This window comes from Hyla sarda, chromosome 8, assembly GCF_029499605.1.
Source record: "Hyla sarda isolate aHylSar1 chromosome 8, aHylSar1.hap1, whole genome shotgun sequence".
Lineage (NCBI taxonomy): Eukaryota > Metazoa > Chordata > Amphibia > Anura > Hylidae > Hyla > Hyla sarda.
Window position 1 is genome coordinate 101,688,711 of NC_079196.1, and position 15,126 is coordinate 101,703,836.

Consider the following 15,126-nt stretch of genomic DNA (forward strand, 5'->3'; position numbering starts at 1 on the left):
AGTCGCACTACAATGCTCAGAAGAGAAGGAGTCACATTTGGCTTTTGGAAAGCAAATTTTGCTGAAATGGTTTTTGGGGGCATGTCCCATTTAGGAAGCCCCTATGGTGCCAGAACAGCAAAAAAAAACAAAAAAACACATGGGATACTATTTTGGAAACTACACCCCTCAAGGAACATAACAAGCAGTACAGTGAGCCTTAACACCCCACAGGTGTTTGATAAATATTCATTAACCCCTTAAGGACTCAGGGTTTTTCCGTTTTTGCACTTTCGTTTTTTTCTCCTTACCTTTAAAAAATCATAACCCTTTCAATTTTCCACCTAAAAATCCATATTATGGCTTATTTTTTGCGTCGCCAATTCTACTTTGCAGTGACATTAGTCATTTTACCCAAAAATGCACGCCGAAACGGGAAAAAAAATCATTGTGCGACAAAATCGAAGAAAAAACGCTATTTTGTAACTTTTGGGGGCTTCCGTTTCTACGCAGTGCATATTTTGGTAAAAATTACACCTTATCATTATTCTGTAGGTCCATACGGTTAAAATGATACCCTACTTATATAGGTTTCATTTTGTCGCACTTCTGGAAAAAATCATAACTACATGCAGGAAAATGTATACGTTTAAAAATGTCATCTTCTGACCCCTATAACTTTTTTATTTTGCCACGTACAGGGCGGTATGAGGGCTCATTTTTTGCGCCGTGATCTGAAGTTTTTATTGGTATGATTTTTGTTTTGATCGAACTTTTTGATCACTTTTTATTCAGTTTTTAATGGTATAAAAAGTGACCAAAATACGCTTTTTTGGACTTTGGAATTTTTTTGCGCGTACGCCATTGACCGTGCGGTTTAATTAATTATATATTTTTATAGTTCGGACATTTACGCACGCGGCGATACCACATATGTTTATTTTTATATTTTTTTACACTGTTATTTTTTTTATGGGAAAAGGGGGCTGATTCAAACTTTTATTAGGGAAGGGGTTAAATGACCCTTTATTAACACTTTTTTTTTAAATTTTTTTTTGCAGTGTTATAGGTCCCATAGGGACCTATAACACTGCACACACTGATCTCCTATTCTGATCACTTGCGTGTATTAACACGCCTGTGATCAGCGTTATCGGCGCTTGACTGCCCCTGCCTGGATCTCAGGCACGGAGCAGTCATTCGCCGATCGGACACCGAGGAGACAGGAAAGGGCCCTCCCGGTGTCCTGTCAGCTGTTTGGGACGCCGCGATTTCACCGCGGCGGTCCCGAACAGCCGACTGAGCTGCAGGGTCACTTAAACTTTAGAAGCGGCGGTCAGCTTTGACCGCTGCTTCTAAAGGGTTAATACGGCACATCGCCGCGATCGGCGATGCGTGGTATTAGCCGCGGGTCCCGGCCGTTGATGAGCGCCGGGACCGACGCGATATGATGCGGGATCGCGGCGCGATCCCGCTTCATATCGCGGGAGCCGGCGCAGGGCGTAAATATACGTCCTGCATCGTTAAGGGGTTAAAGTGGGATGTGAAAACCCCACATTTTTCCTTTTCACAAGTGGTAACAGGAGAAAATGCCCCCTAAAATTTGTAAATACATTTCTTCGGAGTAAGGACATACCTCATATTTGGATGTAAACTGCTCTGCGGGTGCACACCAGCAGGAGCACCATTCGGCTTTTGGAGAGGGAATTTTCCTAGAATCTGTGTTGGCGGTCTTGAGTGTTTACAGAGCTACCATGGTGCCAGAATAGCGGGACCCCCCTCAATGCCATAATTTTGGAAACTACAGCCCTCAAGGAATGCAACAAGAGGTACAGTGAGTATTTACACCTCACAGGTGTTTGGAACATTAGGCCGTAAAATGACAAATTTGTTTGTTTTTTTCACAAAAATGCTGGTGTTACCCCAAATTTTTCATTTTTACAAGGGGTAATAGGAGAAAAGGCCCACCTAAGTTTGTTATGCCATTGCTTCTGAGTATGGAAATACCCCATATGTGGACGTAACATGCTATGCGGGCACATAACAGGACTCAAGAGTCATAGAGCTATGTTCGAATTTGATGCCTATGGCATATCAGTAGCTCACAGTTACATACATTCGGAGGAAAATAAAAGAAAGGAACACCCATATGTGACCCTTTTACAGACAGTACACCCCCTAGGGAAGGTGTATAGGGGAAACTGGACAATTGGAACGGACGGGTGTTCCCTAAATTTATTTTCCATTAATGGATTAAGTGTACTATGGGCAAAATGAAAATTGCAATTTTACTACTGATATGCCAATTATGTTCCCAGAATGATGACCCAGAGCATAGCCAAAAGTAAAAAATATGCCCGCCCCAAACCCTATGCTCTGAATCATCATTCTGGGAATGTGATGTGTGTGGCCGTCCCTAACCTGTTGCCTCAAATGCACACATAGCTCAGGTGGAGAGAGAGCGCTGTGCATTTGAGGCAACATAATAAAGCCCTGATGATAGTGACTCAGTGACCCATTACCCATTTTTTATTATTATTAAAGGGTTTTTCGAGCAATTTTGTGGTTTATGGGGTTAAAATTTGGAATGTACTCTGCACTGGTACACTGGGGTCAAATTATGGGAAATTAAAATGAAAAGGGAAAAGGACTAAAAATTTTGTACTCAATGGAAGTGTGATACTCCCTGAAGAAATCCTTAATGCAGAGGCCTGGATGATCGGGGTAAGAGTCACATTGAATGGTGGTGTCCTTCCGTATCCCCCTCTTGTGACACACTCTGCATTTTTTCTGGGATCGTCCCTTCTTTCCAGTGTGGGGGACCTCACCTGGAAAGTGTTGGCCTGGGACGATCCTGGCACCTATATTTCCAGTTCCTTGGGAACTCCAGCCTGTTCTTTCCCGGGCGCCAAAGATCAGGACCTTTAGGACTTCCTCTTGGAACTGGAGGTATGTCCTTGTGTTGCCAGCGTACTGGGACAGTACAAAAGAGTTGTACTTGGCAACCTGGACCATGTAGAACGCAACCATTTTGTGCCATGCCCGTGTTTTCCGCATGACGTTATATGGCTTAAGGACTTGATCAGAGAGAGCAACTCCCCCCATATACCGATTGTAGACCAGAATACAATCGGGCTTGAGAACCGTTGTTGTGGTACCTCACACAGGGACAGGTGAGCTGCCGATACCATGAATTGTAGTCAGCATAAGGAGATCCCTCTTATCCTTATATCTGACCAATAACCGATGTTCACTGGAAAGGGCACGGGACTCACCCTTGGGCATAGGTGTCTTAACAAAATTTAGAGGGCTGCCTCTCTGATTCTTCTGCATAGTCCCACAAGCGGACGTGGATCTGGGGGCGAGGGATTTGAAAAGAGGGATACTGGTAAAGGTGGTAACCCTTATCCAGCAGTGGGTGCAAAAGGCCCCACGCGAGTGAGGGGACATTCTCGTCCCTCGTATATTCTCACAAAGTTTGTAGAGTTTCACGCCATACCTCGCCCGCTTAGTGGAAATGTATTGGCTGAAGATGAGTCTCCCCTTAAAACTGATAAGAGACTCATCAACAAAGAGGTCCCTTTGGGGGACATACACCTCCAAAAATTTGGGGAGAGGGTGTGTGTAAGTGGTGGTGGGAACCTGGGGTGTGTGTGTTTTGGTGCAAACTATATAACGGTGTGTGATTATAAATCACACACCGTTATATTATCCCCGACCCCCCCCAAAAAAAAAACAACGCTGCAGCCCCCAAAAAGAGGGGGCAAAACGCAGTGTCTTGAAGCCCTAATAGGGCCCCGGGTCATGCTGGAGAATGTTCAGTGGATCCTTGGGACCTATTAGGGGGTCGGGGGGGGGAACAAACTTTTTTTAACTCTTTTTTTTTACTTTACTCCTACCTGTTCCTTTAACACAGGTGTCCCTGTTCTATCAAGGTGGCTGACTGCGACCTGCCAGTGCCCTGAGGGGGCACAGAACACTCTGAGGGGGGTCCCTGACTATCTTTCTCTGTTGTGCCCGCCGAATGAGGTGGGTTGGCGGGCAAAGCGGAGAAAGGGAGACATTCTGTCCGACCAATAACAGCGCTGCTGGGGCGGTGACGTGATCGCCACCTCCCCCCAGCAACAGCGGGTGATTGGTGGTGTGTAGTACACCACCGATCACCTTCTGATTCCGGGTCATCGGTTCACACATGACCCGTATGACTGGAATCGCTGCATTTCGCCGGTATCAGGACCCCCCCAGGCATTGACACGGGAGGCCTGCTGAATGATTTCAGCAGGCATCCCATTCCATTCACCGCCAGATTAACGGCAATGAACGGAAATGCCGAGGGCATACGCCCTTGGTCCTGGTGAGGTTAAAAAGAGCTTTCTTCTCTGTGTGGAGTTTTTCCACCATCAAAAATACAAACACAATGAAAAATCATGAATTTATTGTCAAATTAATTTGATTAAAATTATTGGTTCAGGAGGAAACTGAAGTCTTCATCAGGTTCATGTTCTGTTGGAGATTTACCTCTGTAATAGAACAAAGATAACTTAGACCTTTACAGCAGAAAAAAGTTGACATTTTGATCAATTTAAGCTTCCCAAAGGCTCAGATGCCTTTTGTGTAAATGAACAAGTATTTTCAATATGCTATCTGCAGTCTTAAGATTTCACAAAAAATGTCTACCTAGTGTAAACTGTGTCTAACCATTACCTTAAAAAAAGCCGGGCTTTGGTTATTCCAAGGAGTGTTGCCTTATTTCCTTCCACCAATAGCATGCAACCCTCCCGAAGAGCCTGCAAATATACAACATGAGCATTTAGCAGAACTGAACTAAAATGTAGTTTTTTCTAATACTATAAAGTTTCCCTAATATTGTTAATATTTAATTTTTTCCCCTCTTAGGTAAATACAATAAACACATCATTTAGCATAGAAGTTTGAGCACATTTCTAGTATAGCAAATAAAGGGGGGTTTTAATGTTAAAGGAGTAGTCTCATGGATAAAAACTTATCCCATATCCGCAGGATCTCCTGTATGAAGCCACGACTCTTCCCTGGAATGGCGAATCACGCCCCCCGCCGAAGCAGGGGACGTCACGCCCCTTCCATATATCCCTATGGGAGAGCCGAACATAGCCAAACGCCTCTAACATAAAGACATATGGAGGGGGACTGGCTGCCCCCGCTTTGGGCAGTGGTCATGAAGCGACGTTCCAGGGTAGAGCCAGGGGTCCATACAGGATATGGGGGCCCCGGCGCTCAACCAAGTCCCCCCCCCCTTCCTCGCAATCTAAAACTTATCCCCTATCTTGCGGATAGGGGATACGTTTTTATCCTTGAGATATCTCCTTCAAATTTAGGGCTCAAGTAATTCCATGGATCCATCCTGTACCGGAGAGTTTCTCCCACTGTTGAGAATGAATAAGATAACACAACATTTTAGCACTGCTTCTAGAGGATAATATGGGCATTCACAGTGTGCACCACCAGCAAAATAATAAATGTAGCTCTGCACGATAATACAGGCTATATTAGTGTAAAATTTGTGATATAACAACTTTTATGTGCATTTACTATATAAATAAAACATTAAAACGGTGAACATATGCTTTATATCATTGAGTTAGCTCTACTACATCTGTAAATTAAAAATTATCATTGTTACATACAAGCACAGGAGGAGTATCTGGTTCTTCATGATACTGCCTTATCCGCTGTTCGCGTGTCTCCTAGATATAAATATACATCTCAGTTAAGATATATATTATGTAGGTACATAGATCATGGAAATACAGATTTATTTACTAATAGGCAGCAATATTTTAATATTTTAACCCACTGAATATGGAATTATCTCTAGAGTATAGTAAAAAGTAAATAAACATACCCCCATATGTTTGCTATTAACATCCGTATCCAGGTAATGTGGGTTTATATTGAATTTTACCAACTGAAGAGCCTCTACAGAGGGTGGGTATACGATTGGCATGTCATTAGTGGTGTTGATGCTGATTGTAGCCACATTAGTACCAGCACTGGAACCTATATATGGGATACCATCCTGGGAACACAGAAGGAATCCATGTAACTGGTTATTAAACAGTAACACCTCATATATAAAACATAAACATAAACACCACATTAACTACATCCAACTTGACAAAAAAGATTACAATACAATTTTTTTTATATTCTTCAAATACCATACCTCCACATCTACTCTAACTACAATAGCAGGATTTTGAACAAAGGTTCATTAGAATTCACATGAGAGGTTCCCATTGCAGAGTATAAAGAAAACGTGGATGAAATACAGCTAAAACATTAAAATATACTGTGGACAGGTATAGGTGTGTATATATATATATATATATATATATATATATATATATATACACATACACATACATACACACACACATATACAGATTGCAAGTATGAGGTGCAGAGTCCCCAGCTCCTCCTCATCTACACAATCTCAAGAAGAAGGGGTGAGTTTGCATTGGCAGCAATCAAGCACACACAGTGCTACGTTTGAGGTAGTGGTAAATACATATAGTGTGTTCTTTTTTAAATACATTTACAGGAAATAGGCCATATTTAATATTGGATTTTGTATGGTATAGCATGGATAGAAGTAATACTCTCTGTTCCAGCTGATAACATCCAACTGGCTTCCGATTTGCTTTCTGGCATATGTAAACATTTCTTCCTGAGCCAAACACAGCTCATACTGTGGCCTGAACAAGTCAACCTGAAAAATACATTTTGGACACTACACTGGAAACACTGGGAGTGCAGCTGCTTCTATCAGAACTGTTGGGGATCATGAATTACCTCCTTTTTGGAGAAATGCACTGACACCAATGGGATTGAGGAGAGAAGGCTGATTTCTCAGATATGGGCCCAGATTTATCAAACTGTATGAGAGAAAAAGTGATTTCTCCACAGCAACCAATCACAGCTCAGCTAACAAGCACAGTGTGATAAATCTGGGCCATTGTCTTTTCTCATTTGTTAAAGAATCTGTAGTTAGTTACCAGGTAGTGACGCAACCTGGATGAGAGGACTAGTTTTGCATCATGTGTTTTGTGGTGTTTTTGGAGTTTACATAAAGATTTTCTTTAATCTTTTATTACACTCTTACCAGCCTTTCCCTGTCACTATTCACAACTAGGGAGATTGGAGGGAGGGAGGGTCTTCAGGCTGGGGTTGCCCTTATCTTGGCAGGTGCTCCATTTAAGCTACAATTTACGTTAGCTCTTTAGTGTAAATTATGGCAAATATGGTGCTGTGGAAGGCCCTGCCCGTTTCCCGCTCACTTTATGCTAAGCTACGTCCACTTGGAGAGAGTGGGGTAAGGTTGAAAAAAAAGTTGCAAACCAAAATGTATGTGCACTGGATTTATAAATTCTCTTCCTTGTCTTTTGGTCGAATTTTTAAATAGTAAATCATCAGTAAAAAAAAAATTCAGTAAGAAAACCTGGTGACACAGAAGCTTCAACAAAAAGTTCAATGACATACAGTGGGGCAAAAAAGTATTCAGTCAGCCACCAATTGTGCAAGTTCTCCCACTTAAAAAGATGAGAGAGGCCTGTAATTTTCCTTACAGGCAGGTATACCTCAACTATGAAAGACATAATGAGAAAAAAGAAATCCATAGAATGACATTGTCTACTTTTTAAAGAATTTATTTGGAAATTATGGTGCAAAATAAGTATTTGGTCAATAACAAAAGTTAATCTCAATACTTTGTTATATATTCTTTGTTGGCAATGACAGAGGTCAAACGTTTTCTGCAAGTCTTCACAAGGTTTTCACACACTGTTGCTGGTATTTTGGCCCATTCCTCCATGCAGATCTCCTATACTGCAGTGATGTTTTGGTGCTGTCGCTGGGCAACATGGGCTTTCAACTCCCTCCAAAGGTTTTCTATGGGGTTGGGAACTGGAGACTGGCTAGGTCATTACAGGACCTTGAAATGCTTCTTACGAAGCCACTCTTTCATTGCCCCGGCGTTATGTTTGGGATCATTCTCATGCTGAAAGACCCAGCCACTTTCATTTTCAATGCCCTTGCTAATGGAATGAGGTTTTTACTTACAACCTCACAATACATGGCCCCATTCATTCTTTCCTTTACACGGATCAGTCGTCTTGGTCCCTTAGCAGAAAAACAGCCCCAAAGCATGATGTTTCTACCCCCATGCTTCACAGGTGTTCTTTGGATGCAACTCAGCATTCTTTCTCCTCTAAACACGACGAGTTGAGTGTTTAACAAAAAGTTCTACTTTGGTTTCATCTGACCATTTGACATTCACCCAATACTCTTCTGGATCATCCAAATGCTCTCTAGCAAATTTCAGACGGGCCCGGACATGTACTGGCTTAAGCAGGGGGACACGTCTTGCACTGCATAATTTGAGTCCCTGGGGGCATAGAAATGCTTCAGCAGGCATCCAGGGCAAACGCCGAGGGGGGCCATGTAGGCCCCCCATGTCGGCGATCGTCACAAATCTCGAGGGAAATCGTCCCTGCGATCTGCGGCGATATCAGGCTGATCAGGTCTCTGGGACCCGACCGCCCGGTAATTTTGCATGATCCCGGTTGTCACAGACAGCCAGGGCCATGCTGAAGTATAGGAGCGAGGTGGCAAGTCTGCCACCTCCTCCTATCCCTCGGTTAGCTAACCGACCAATCGCGCGGGGGGGCGGTTACTTCCTCCCGCCCTGCCCGGCCCCTGGAAGTACGGAGAGAATGGGAGGAAGACCGGAGGATGCGGCGGGGGACGGGGGAGTGCTGGGACCCGGGCCCGTTACTTACCTGAAGACTCGGATCCCGGCGGCAGAGACGGCGGCGGAGACGGTGGCAGAGACGGCGGCGGAGGCGACAGGTGAGTGGATCTTCGGTGGCGTCGCGGGACCTTTGCAGCAGTCCAGACCGCTGTAAAGCGATCTGGACTGCTCCATCTGGTCCCCTTACACTACAACTCCCAGCATGCCCAGACATCCCTTGGCGTCTGGGCATGCCGGGAGTTGCAGTTTTGCAACATCTGGAGGTCCGCAGTTCTGGGACCACTGTGCCCTTCCAGATGTTGCAAAACTACACATCCTCAGCATGCCCTTACTGTCCAGGCATGCTGGGAGTTGTAGTTCTGTAACATCTGGACCTTCAGATGTTGCAGAACTACAACTCCCAGCATGCCTGGACAGTTTTGGAATACTGGGAGTTGTAGTTTTGCAACATCTGGAAGGGCACAGATTGGGAACCACTGTATTAGTATTCTGAAAACTGCAGTCCTCCAGATGTTGCAAAACTACAACTCCAAGCATGCTGGGAGTTGTAGTTCGGCAACATCTGGCTCTAAAGATGTTGCCGAACTACTACTTCCAGCATGCCTGAGAATGTTTGGGAGTTGTGGTTTTGCAACAACTGGAGGCACACTGGTTGGGAAACATTGTCTGTTTCCTAACTCAGTGTTTCCCAACCCGTGTGCCTCCAGCTACATGCTGGTGTTGCCCTATACTTTTCATTTTGACAAGAGGTATAAGGGAAAAAAGCCCCCCAAAATTTGTAATGCAATTTCTTCCGACTACGGAGATACCCCATATGTGGGCGCAAAGTTCTCTGAGGGCCCAGAAGGGAGAGTGGACCATGTACATTTGAGGTGATTTGCACAGGGGTGGCTGATCGTTACAGTGGTTTTGACATATGCAAAAAAAACATAACCCCTCATGTGACCACATTTCAGAAACTACACCCCTCACGGAATGTAATGAGGGGTGCAGTGAGAATTTACACCCCACTGGTGTCTGACAGATCTTTGGAACAGTGGTCTGTGCAAATTAAAAATTTTGTACAGCCCACTGTTCTAAAGATCTGACAGACACCAGTGGGGGGTAAATGCTCACTGTACCCCTTGTTACGTTCTTCAAGGGGTCTAGTTTCCAAAATGGTATGCCATGTGGTTTTTTTTTTTTTTGCTGTCCTGGCACCATAGGGGCTTCCTAAATGCGACATGCCCCCGAGCAAAATTTGCTCTCAAAAAGCCAAATATGACTCCTTCTCTTTTGAGCATTGTAGTTTGCCCGTAGTGCACATCAGGTCAACTTATGGGGTACCTCCATACTCAGAAGGGATGGGGTTACAAATTTTTTTTTGGGGGGGGGGGGGGGGATTTTCTGCTATTAACCCTTGCAAAAATGTGAAATTTGGGGGGGAAACGCACATTTTAGTGAATTTTTATTTTATTTTTTTACATATGCAAAAGTCATGAAACACCTGTGGGGTATTAAGGCTCACTTTATTCCTTGTTACATTCCTCAAGGGGTCTAGTTTCCAAAATGGTATGCCATGTGTTTTTTTTTTTTGCTGTTATGGCACCATAGGGGCTTCCTAAATGCAACACATGCCCCCCAAAAACCATTTCAGAAAAACGTACTCTCCAAAATCCCCTTGTCTGTCCTTCGCTTCTGAGCCCTCTACTGCACCCGCCGAACACTTTACATAGACATATGAGGTATGGTAGAATTACTCGAGAGAAATTGGGCTACAAATATAAGTATACATTTTCTCCTTTTACCCCTTGTAAAAATAAAAAAAATTGGGTCTACAAGAACATGCGAGTGTAAAAAATGAAGATTGTGAATTTTCTCCTTCACTTTGCTGCTATTCCTGTGAAACACCTTAAGGGTTAAAACGCTGACTGGATGTCATTTTGAATACTTTGGGGGGTGCAGTTTTTATAATGGGGTCATTTGTGGGGTATTTCTAAGATGAAGACCTGAACTGGTCCCTGAAAAATAGTGAGTTTGGAAATTTTGTGAAAAATTGGAAAATTACTGCTGAACTTTGAAGCCCTCTGGTGTCTTCCAAAAGTAAAAACATGTCAATTTTATGATGCAAACATAAAGTGGACATATTGTATATGTGAATAAAAAAAAATTATTTGGAATATCCATTTTCCTTACAAGCAGAGAGGTTCAAAGTTAGAAAAATGCAAAATTTTTAAATTTTTCATCAAATTTGGGGATTTTTCACCAAGAAAGGATGCAAGTTACCACAAAATTTTAAAGTAGAATATGTTACAGTAGAATATGTCACGAAAAAACAATCTCGGAATCAGAATAATAACTAAAAGCATTCCACAGTTATTAATGTTTAAAGTGACAGTGGTCAGATGTTCAAAAAATCGCCGGGTCCTAAGGTGTAAAATGGCTGGGTCCTTAAGGGGTTAGAAGAAGAAGTTACAGGTCTGTGAGAGCTAGAAATCTTGCTTGTTTGTAGGTGACCAAATACTTATTTTCCACCATATTTTTCAAATAAATTCTTTAAAAATCAGATAATATGATTTTATGGATTTTCTCTCATTATGTCTCTCATAGTTGAGGTATACCTATGATACAAAATTACATGCCTCTCTCATCTTTTTAAGTTGGGAAACTTGCACAATTGTTGGCTGACTAAATACTTTTTTGCCCCACTGTATATGGTAACCATGCAAGTCTTGATTTAGGAAAATTAGGGCATTAGACAACTCCTTAAATGGGCACTGTCAGATATAAAAACTTTTTTATATGTTGTACATCTTGGAAAAACAATAGTGTTTCTAATATACATGTTTAAAAAATTTCATATTTTGTTAAAGAAAACTGCCTTTGAAAATCCCACCAAATAGGGGTCCCCATACCTTCTGGGACACTGATGAGTTCCACAGCAACATCAACATGTCCAAGGGTCATGGACACAAGATTGCTGATTGACAAGGCTGAAAGAGGAACCCAGCCTATGGGAACACTACAGTAGCACAGAGCTTTACCAATCATGTGCCCCTCCAGCTGTTGCAAAACTACAACTCCAGGCATACTGTAGGCACACATCTGAAGGCAACACTGCTGCAAAAAAGAGTTATCCAAACACTGTACCAACTATTCCAAAACTACAAGTTTCAGCATTACAGGACTGCTTAAGGATAACACACATGAATGACATAGGAAGATCTAAGTTATACACTCACCATACTGTCTTTGGTGGTAGACTACAGGCAATCCCCAATAATCATTGTGTGTGTGTGTGTGCAGCATAAATCCAAAGAAGAAATGGTTACAGTGCAGGGCTGCCAGGCTCCCGAGAGCAGTGAGTCAGCAGAGTGAGGGAGAAGTCATCACAGTGCAGACAAGAGAGGATATGCCCCCTCCCTTTGACAAGATTGAAAAGACATTGAACCTCTGTAATATGCTATTTTTTAATGAAATATGGGTGATAGAGACATATGTGCATGATCAGGATGAGATACTGAGTAACATATAACAGTTTTTTTTTTTGTGGGATCTGACAGGTATGCTTTAAAGAGGCTGAGGCTCAAGGACACAACCATATTTACAACAAGAGAAATTCCAGGGCAGAGTAATTTGTGTGCAACAGGCGACGCACAAATGATCCATGGACATCTGCCGCTTCAATTGATGGCAATGCAGTTCCGTGTGGAATTCCACCAAAAGAACGAACATGTTCATTCTTTTGGTGGAGTTTGTAATTTGACCTTCCATGGTGGAAATTCTGCAGCGGAAAATTGGCACATTTGGGGACAGTGCAGGAGAATCCCATTGAAGACATCAAAATCTTGCTCCATCAGAATCTCCATAGTGTGCAAAAAAATTCTGTAGTGTGCAAGGGGCCTGATGGTCTAATAAATAACAACTATGAAAAGCTTGCATATTTTAATGCTGCCAGGGAAATAGAGGTAAAATATTTTATTCATCTAAGAGCATACAGTACCTCAATGACTTTTTTCCTGATGACTGGTATTAAGTTATTATCATACAAAGCTTTTAGAAGACGGAACGTGTTACCACCACCTGCAGTTAGGAAAAGAAAAAAAGGTAGTAAGAAGAAAAAAGTAATCAATTACTTGTGCACTAATTTTATTAAGCATAGAAGTCTGAAGTGACCATGGGAGTAAAATACACAAGTATTACCAACATGAGATTGACAGAGAATTGAAGTATATGCTGGTGTCCAGGTGGGTGACAATTTATATGGGCACTGTCAGCTCCAAAAACTTTTAATATGTTACTTATGAAAATTAAAGCCTTTTAGTAATATGATTGTTTAAAATGTTTTGAAAATTTAATCAAGAAAACGGCTCCTGAAAATCCTAATACTAGGGGTCCCCATATCTACTGGGACACTAATCAGTCCTGCCGCAGCCTCAGGCTTGTCCATGAGTCATGGACAAGAGATGACTCATGGACAAGGCTGCAGGAACAGACACACCAATCACCTCCCACCCCCTTCCCCTGAGAGAATTTCTAACACTGTGAGTTAATGAAAAGAGGCATTTTTATCATAAATATGGGTGAAAGAGGCATAAAGATTAGATGTACATGGTCAGGATTAGGTACTTAGTAAAAAAAAAAAAATTTGGGACACTAACAGTCCTCCGCAGCCCCATAATGATTGCATTTCCTGTCCCCAATATTAGTAGGACTAGCAGACCCGGATCACAAATAGTTTCTGTAGCAAATCTCGAAATAATACATCTTCAACAGGGATAAAGCTGTCTGCTTTATGTCTAACTCTGGAAGTGTTAGAATATAAGTATTAAAGTAGATATAGTGAAGGAAGACTATTAGGCCAAATAACCAAAAAATATCCAAACCAAAATATTGTGCTGCTTTGCCTCACAGTTACACAATTTTACCGTATTGTGGTAAAAAATTGTCCCAGTTGTCCCAGATGCTTTTTTTTATGAGGAAAACTAGTAACTTATTATATGGCAGCGACATGTGACACATGGGCCCAGATTTACTATTGTTACAGTTTTTTTTCCCCATGGTTTGGATTTTTTATCGAAATGTTTTTTTCCCCACCAGATTTACTAACATGGTGTGCTTCTCTAGAAAAGTGTAGAGCATCTAAAACAAGTGATACAATCACGCATAACTTATCTGCTGCAGGTTTCCCGCAGATAAAAATTGAAGTAATTGGGTAGTAATATGGTTCCCTTGCGGAATTTCAACTGTGGGTAACTTGTAGCGATTAGTTATGTGTGACCGTAACCCTTATCCATTAATAATAACATTTTTTAATTGCAAATTTCCTTTTGGAATTAAAAAAAAGGCCTATATCCAATGGCAAAATGAAAATTACGACAGAAAATTATAATAAAAAAACAAACCACTAATATTTTCCCTATCCACACAATTCTTTTTCTATATATTTCTGACCACTTTAAATGGGCACTGTCAGATTGAAAAACTTTTACATGTTGTACATCTAGGCAAAACATTAATCTTTCTAATATACTTCATAAGAAAATGTATCTTCTTTTAATAGAAATCATGGCTTATCAAAAACACAACTAGGGGTCCCCATACTATTCAGAACGTAATCCTGTCTGGCTGTAGCATCATATTTGTCCAAGCCGAAGCTCAGGCTGGGACAAAGTACAGTAAGTAAGGGTGGGACTAGTACTCTTCTGTGCTCACTCCTGCCCTATCAGTATGCAGCATGAAAACAAATGAGAACAGAGAGGAGGGGTTACAAAGCAGGCTGCAGTGATTGGATGAGAAGACTCAACACTGCACAGCAGACTCAGGGAGAAAGATGAGTCATGAAGAGTAAGGACACACCCCCTCCACAGCACAGGAAGGTATGAAGTACAGAAATAAGGTATTTGTGAAGAAAATATAGGTGCTAGACACATACAAATTATGTATACATAATCAGGATTAGGTACTGAGTAACATATAACATTTAGTTTTATTTTAGGGATATCACAGGCACTCTTAAGTTTTCTGAAAAAAAACACAGCATTTTTATTTCGGTTTCAATAATAAATCTGTATGATTTGAAGACAGACATGTGGGCACCACAGGGCATGGCAAGCCATGGTAGTGTGAAGGCGCATTGCTACTAAGCTCCTGGTCTGCACCTCTGTAAACTAGCATTTCCTTGCACCTATTCATGGAAAGAACCTCTAAAAAGGCAAAGGGGAAACCCACCACCTGCCTACATCTGCTCGGATAGATATTGAAACTTACCTACCTTGTTGCAGCCACACTGGAATGAGCTCAAGCTGCAGTAAAAGGCTGCCAACAAGTCCTCACTCACTGCTGGTGCACCTGCACCTGCTTCTCCCTTTGCTCAGCCA

The 15,126-nt window shown here is 42.0% G+C and overlaps 1 protein-coding gene across 8 annotated transcripts in view; it reads right to left on the reverse strand.

The window, feature by feature from the left end:
• Window positions 1-4,398: 4,398 nt before the first annotated feature.
• Window positions 4,399-15,126, reverse strand: part of LOC130283890 (alpha-aspartyl dipeptidase-like) — a 287,142-nt gene continuing 276,414 nt past the window's right edge. For all 8 annotated transcript variants that reach the window (XM_056533576.1, XM_056533579.1, XM_056533582.1 and 5 more), the window contains 5 exons: window positions 12,750-12,829; window positions 5,861-6,034; window positions 5,643-5,702; window positions 4,684-4,766; window positions 4,399-4,499 (listed from right to left, as the gene is read on the reverse strand). In XM_056533576.1, the coding sequence (XP_056389551.1) occupies window positions 4,439-4,499; window positions 4,684-4,766; window positions 5,643-5,702; window positions 5,861-6,034; window positions 12,750-12,829 (458 nt within the window). In that variant the 3' untranslated portion in view covers window positions 4,399-4,438. The remainder of the gene's footprint in view (window positions 4,500-4,683; window positions 4,767-5,642; window positions 5,703-5,860; window positions 6,035-12,749; window positions 12,830-15,126) is intronic.